This window comes from Opisthorchis viverrini (assembly GCF_000715545.1).
Source record: "Opisthorchis viverrini unplaced genomic scaffold opera_v5_135, whole genome shotgun sequence".
Classification (NCBI taxonomy): Eukaryota; Metazoa; Platyhelminthes; class Trematoda; order Opisthorchiida; family Opisthorchiidae; genus Opisthorchis; species Opisthorchis viverrini.
This window is the reverse complement of record NW_008751792.1, coordinates 827,421-834,220: the sequence shown is the minus strand read 5'-3', so window position 1 is coordinate 834,220 and position 6,800 is coordinate 827,421. Positions and strand designations below refer to the sequence as shown.

At 46.8% G+C, this 6,800-nt stretch overlaps 2 protein-coding genes across 2 annotated transcripts in view; one reads left to right on the top strand and one right to left on the bottom strand.

Annotated features, from left to right (window-relative positions):
- Window positions 1-6,800, bottom strand: part of T265_06530 (hypothetical protein) — a gene marked incomplete at both ends in the record, with an annotated part of 26,489 nt that overhangs the window by 12,736 nt on the left and 6,953 nt on the right. The window lies entirely within an intron of this gene.
- Window positions 5,431-6,800, top strand: part of T265_06531 (hypothetical protein) — a gene marked incomplete at both ends in the record, with an annotated part of 7,113 nt that continues 5,743 nt past the window's right edge. The window contains 4 exons of the mRNA XM_009171814.1: window positions 5,431-5,510; window positions 5,543-5,822; window positions 6,365-6,618; window positions 6,650-6,760. Coding sequence (XP_009170078.1) covers window positions 5,431-5,510; window positions 5,543-5,822; window positions 6,365-6,618; window positions 6,650-6,760 — 725 coding nt within the window. The remainder of the gene's footprint in view (window positions 5,511-5,542; window positions 5,823-6,364; window positions 6,619-6,649; window positions 6,761-6,800) is intronic.

Below are 6,800 nucleotides of genomic sequence, written 5' to 3'. Positions count from 1 at the left end.
AAACAGATGCAAATTCAAACTAGGGACCAAATGTCCCGACAAAGTACGGAAGAGGGACGTTCCCGCAACAACCAGAGATTGTACAACGACCAACGACCAATCCTGAGGGCTCACTATTGAGTTGACTGGACTAAATACGGAGCGGTTTCATAAATGAACCCAATCACGTCACTTCAGACTACACTATCCGAGACAGATAAAAGTGGGATGTCTGACTACAGTTAGACGGAAAGACGCTCAACACACAGTAGCAACGCCAAACTCGTTATATACCTAACAAATGCATGACGTTTTGTCAAGCCATAATCAGTGGAAACGTGGACAGTGCTTCACCGCTGCGCGCGTTTGGACTACAAAGGGGAGCGCTCAACCCATTAGACCACCATGGCATGGCGGCTGGGTGGTGAGCCCCCAGCAAAGGCGAAACGCAATCAGTGAGAATTCTCGGGATCACGATGGGATGAATGTCCACTTTGACACTGGGAACGGTGACTAGATAGAATATTTGTTGTGGCAGATTAGATCCAGTGATCCGGTTATGGTACCGGACAGACGTCAAAAAACATCTGGGGTCTATGGTCGAGACATAGTTACGTTGCTTAAGCCTAGGTAGGAGCAGCATAGAATGAAACTTTGGACAAGAGCTCGTGGTCTGACCCTGAACTTATCGAAGGGGAGAAATATTCTCCATTGTGACGAAATGATCGATAGAACAATACCGCTTTTCTCAGCAGTTCCTCCAATCCTGAACCCCGTAGTTAAGACTGAAAAGTTTTAGATCCTCACCTAATTGAAGCTCGGTTTATCTCTACTGCGTCCGTCAGTGAAACACAGCCTTGCCATTCCACAGAGCAGTCCATAAAGCACGATGGTAGCGACTGTGTCAGCTCCACGTTGAGGACGTCAATCGAATTCGTTCTTACTACAGAGCTGGTCGTGACTGAGAGCAAAGAATAACCGGAGTGCGTAAAGATGCTTAACTATTTTAAGTCATCAGGCGATTGAATTAGTCAGTGTGCAAACCCTCAAGCAGATGTTGACATGGCGCCTGAGATGACGTACGCGAGAGTGGTGAAGCAACTTGGGAAGCAATTTAAAGTACAATAATCGCGCATAGTAATGACGTCACCTGTCGCACTTCCGATTACAGTCGGATTGAAGCACACAGGCAAGTTTGACGGCAAAGTACAGAAAAACGGTTGGGGAAAAAAACCATACAAAAAAATGAGACATTTTGTTGGCTGCAACTGTAACCAATCCAATGATATTTTGAAGCACGTAAAGTCGAGAAAAACAAAAACCGAATAACCAAGTTCCATCTTTTTGCTTAGTCCAAGCCACCAATACTACTTTGGCATTAACTTGCCACAATTCGACATGCCTGTTGTACTGCGCACGGAAAGTTGACGAGCGGGAAAGAAAACAAGAATCCCACGAACTGCACAACTGTTTCGACCCATTAGGGTGTTCGCAAGTCAGCCACCAGAGTGGAGGTTGAAAATGGACAAGAATGTCAAGACCGATTACTTCGGATCAACATAATCAGATATGCCGTCATTGTGACATTAACATCATACAGAAAGCCAGAGAGAGAGAGAGGACATGTGCAACATGTGTTTCGTGCGAGTTACTCTCACCCGAGAATGGACAGGAGTATGGGTCTGACTGCTCCAAGAAAATGTCACGGGCATCAACATCACAAATGGAACGGTGAAACGTCACCATACGGGAGAACTGGACACGGCAAATTGGATCTGACTGAATGCCAATCGGCTAAACGCCGAGTACGAAACGAAGAATCGGACCGGTAATATGAAAAGTGTTTTTATAGGTTCGGTAACCAAGGGGTAGCCGGACTTCAGCCCCCAGAAAAGACCGATTTTAGCAGATTCTGAGATTGTCTTCCCGTAGCGAGATAAGAGACAAAACGGAACAGAGTCAACCACGTGTAGAAATCGATCACCGACTACCCGTAGAACGCGTCTCTCTGGCGCGAAGACAAGAGTTATTGATATCCTATACAGCGTCATCGGACAGGCACTAATCATGCCACAACGCTGTTGCTGAGGTGCCTCTACGAAGACCCGCCCCCAAGACTATGCAGTATGGACAAGTCTGACTTCTCTCTGGGACTATCCACGGATAATCGTGCTTTAATTGTGTGTGTGTGTGTGTGTGCGCGCGCTAGATCTGGGTACATTTCCATTGTGATTTCGTATGAACATGTTTCAAGATTGATCTTCACTCCGGCGCCTGGATTTCAAGCCCAAACAACTAGACAGACATTGTGGTAAACACCTGTTTCATAAATGAAACTACTCACAAGGTAGCTGAAAACTCTACGACAGCTCACGACCGGTTTCGCCCTTGTTGGGGCTCATCAGGTAGACGCAGTCCCCGAGTTTCCATCAACCTTATGTTCTACTTGAACCCAAATTGCACTGTTTTCGAGAAATGCACTCATTTGCAAATCAATTTGGTTTTCACGAGAGACTCAACTGAATCTCTCGTTTATGATGTTCTACAACTGAATATGCTGCACATAGACCACCACCACTAAACGGCCGTTGAAAATTTTTTCTTAAAAAGTAAGGGGTGCATACACAGACAGCGTTAGAGTGACAAGAGCCGGATTACTCTGTGATCAATTATTGGGATAGTGGAGGAGGGATGACTGAATATTTTGTGTGGTTCCCGAAAAGTGAGAAATACAGGGGAAAGAAAACCACACCTTTTTGTAAAAGTTTTCTCGTCCTAGACATTCGGACAGATTAAAAAGCACTTGGTGGGAATTCCTCCTGAAGCACTAAGCTACTGTCTGTGTGTGCTTGCGTTTGCTGATTAAACCATTCTCTGTTTTACACATTCCGCATTTTATTCCTGCCAGGCTTACAAATTTACAATAAATTAGGTTAAAGAAAACTGACACCGGATGTGGGCTAGGCTGGAAAACGAGCTATCGGTCATTTTGATTCACACGATGCAGAGGTCAAGCTGTCAGTTGACACCCGGCAGTACGGAACACATTCATCAACAGGAAGAAATCCAAGCACGCTACAACAACCGTCAAGGCCAGAGTAACATAATCCAGACGGTACAGATTGAAACTGAGTTGGACAATAGGTCAGTGGGGGAAAGGTGAATGATGGGAACAGACAAAAGAGGGGGTAGGCGGCACCTGTCTTGCTTGGAATGCGGTGATTCTTCACCGAAGAACTATTCGCTGTACACCGTAAGCGAAGCACAAAAGCCAGTCCGGAGCGAAAAACCAGGGTGGCATCATTAACGCGATAACGGAAAGCAATGCAGCGTGTCTACCTGAGAACAAGTATGCTTTAGGTGACTTGCAAGCGTCCTATAAAGAGAAGATCTCTCAACAACAAAACTGAATCTTTCAGTCGATTGACGATAGCTCACACATACCAAGTGGACTTGGGTTCCAGTTACACTTCTTCACGGAGCGGAAAGAGAAACAGAAACGTGTTTGGAGCAGTGGTCTAGCTCGTTAGGCGCTGTATACTTCCGATGTGATGATCAACTAGAGGTTAGGACGACTTCGAAGTGGAGGTTGCCATACCTGCTGGCTGTGACCTGTTTGCCTATCGAAGGAACGACGGAGTTTACTAGACAAGGTTTTCACATTCGCTCCAAAACATTACCACTTTGCATTTGACAAGACGAGGCATATGGAGAGCGGTGGCAGAAGGCGGCGTGATCTGACCAGCGTAGCATATTGTGCGATGAACTCTGACAGTATGATCCACTAAATGCTCGGAGTTAAGTCGAAGGACGCAACCACCGAATGCCAAAAGTTCCGACGGTGTGGAGTAAACTTCAGCGGAGGATGCTCGAACCGTGACAGACAAGCCAGGTACAAGCTGGCTTCAGAGCATCGTAAAAGCTACTTTAGCATTCCCAACTTGAGAATAAGTTTTCACCTGTTCCCAATTCATTGACTTGCTTCAACCGTCGAATCGATTCGCCCGCAGCCAGTCGCGTCAACACACAAGCTATCCGAAGTAGATGGTGGACGAACAAAACCGAACTCGCATAGAATCGACCGGATCGCCGCGGTGTCACTTTTTATCTGTTGCGTCAGATTGTCTTTCCCATGTTTTTGTACCGCACTCGCACATACAATAAGCATCATGCTAATTTCTTGTCAGGGAACGCGCGAAAAATTCGAACATATTGGTTGTTTACCATTCCGGGCTTTAGGTATCCGGTCAAACGAATGTGACAACCCACGGAATGATCGGACAGAACTGTCATGGTGGTGGTGGACAAATTCGCGTCCATGGAAATCGCCGCAACCAGGGATGGGAGAAGTCCGGTAATTCGGAAAATGGGGTTGGAACACGTGGGATTGTGCTCGGAAGCCAATCAACCAGAACCGGTTATTTCCGTCCTCTGGGTAGGTAATCAAATATATTGTTGTGGGTTCCAATAGCTGGCAGCTCAGCGAACGGTTGTATCAGTTCCGAATAAAGGAAACCGATTCGATGCGATTCCGGGAGATTGGAGAATCTTATTCCGACTCACTTTCTATCGCACCAGGCCATAGATTATTCCAGTTTCAATTTCGGGGTTTTGCGGAATAGGTATTTTGTTCACAGTCACACCACTCTCGTTGGAACGGCCGTGTTCCTGTTCTGGCGTAATTATTCCGGTGAGTCCACACCAAAGGGAAGCACCGGACTCGAGTTTCGTTCTTATTAGAGCTCATCAGCAATGCATATCCAATGGCCGTGCAAGGATTCGAACCCCGGACATCTGACATGCGAGGCAAGCGTGTAACCACTACTCCACCAACGCACGCTGAACGCATCTGAATTTTCACGTCTGAACGGGTGAACGTGCTCACACTTGAGCGATGTGATTGGTGTACCCGACTCATCGAACGACGACCCAGTAACTGTCCTGGTTGTGACGATCGATCGACCCAGTTTCAATGGGATTGCTTCGAAGTCGACAAGGGAGAGAGCATGGTCCGTATCGTTGAATTAAAAGAGTACGGTAAAAGAGTACCTTACTCGCACTTTCGTTACTCCACCGAATGGGGCAGAACTTGATTTTTTAAAAGCTGTCAGCATGCATTTTTTGGATCCGTTGCAAGGTTGTAAACAAACAGTGGGGGTCTTCAAGCACCTGCGACCTTTAGGTCACGAAATTTGAAAGTCGTTCGCGTTATTAATTAAACAGAAAACAATTCTATTACGACGCAATGAAAGATTCGGGCTATAATAAGGGAGTAAAGTCTCGAAACTAGGCTTTTTACAACAAAATGCCTGGCTGATTAGGTTGCCAGATGTTTTTCGAGCGGGGAGCTTCTAATGGGTGGCCTACTGAGACGGATGGGGGGCGAGTGGCCTCGGTGAGCAAAAACGAAACGTTACGAGTGCGGGACTAAATATGGAAAACTTAATAATAATGATCCGACAACGATTCGAACCGAACGAGCACAAATCTTTTCTGGCTACCAGTGAAAGGAAGAAGGCCTCCGCTGCAGAGTTATTAGAAATGCCAACTTGAACAGTTACAGACTATTGGACAGGGAAGCAAAACTCTCATATGCATCTTGTTTACAAAAACTGAATATCCATCCCCTCTTTGAACGCGTCTTCCTGAACTTTTCTGGATACTCATTGACTGTTGCTCAAATCCAAGCAAATGCTACAAAGCGACTCCACAAATTCCGCAACAGATTTTACTTTTCAAGAGACGCAAAGCGAATTTACAAGAAAACATACTACTCGCGTGTCTCCCCCATCAGTAGTACCACCGTTACACCAGGAATTTGTCGAAGACTTGGTCGAAGCCTTGTGAGTGCATAACACCGTATCATTTGATGTATTGCGTAGAGGTGTGAATGAGTCTTTGGAATTTGCAGGAGCCTTGCACGATTTGCCGTAGGTCCCTCGGATATAATCCTGTCCAAAACTGATTTCCAAAAGCATACTTTGAGGGTCATTCATAATTTCTGTGAGACCCATAAGGAACTTTGTCCAGTGTGCTTAGGTGTTTCCATTCAGTGCACACGAGCCCCGGATGGGAACCGAAACCATCGTGCTTCATCTGCGGATAGCTGCGAGATTTGCTGGAGATATCCGCATCAACTTTTGGGCTAGAACGTGTAAACGTCCGGTACCAGTTTGTACTACTACAGTATTCTGCGGGGGTGCAGGCTGAGGGGCTTTCTTTCAAGCACTTGTTGTATGTCAGGGTGAATAATAGGTAAGATAGAAAAATGTGCGCTCACACACGAGTGCGAGATGGCTCAGTGGTCAAGGCGCGAACTTACTAGCCAGCCTCCGCATCTCGACTGCCCGTATCGATAGATGAACTGATCACACTGCACAGGTAGCGTTGGCTTGACCACGTGCTGCGTATGCCAGTCGACCGACTTCCTCAAAGGGCTCTTTTCGCACAACCACGTGAAGGGTGGAACAGAGTCAGAGGCGGTCAAACAATGACTTGGCAGCGAAGTATGAAAGCCATTACCAGCAAACTCAGCTGCGCTGGTAATTGTCGTCTTCCTGAATGGGGAACCCGAGACGGGCCAGATCAATGGCTAGAGACATTGTCAGACATGGCCCAGTCGCGCCCTCAATGGCGCTCGTGCATCCAAGCTATTGCCTTCAATGCATAGCTCCTTTTCCAACCCCCCACTTGACAACCCACTGACATTGCTGGATTTACGCACCAATTTATCAGCTCCCGCCTGCAATGCGCAGCTATCTATTCCCCCCCCAGATCGTCGGTGAACGGAACTGCGGCAGCTACAACCACTGTACGACGAG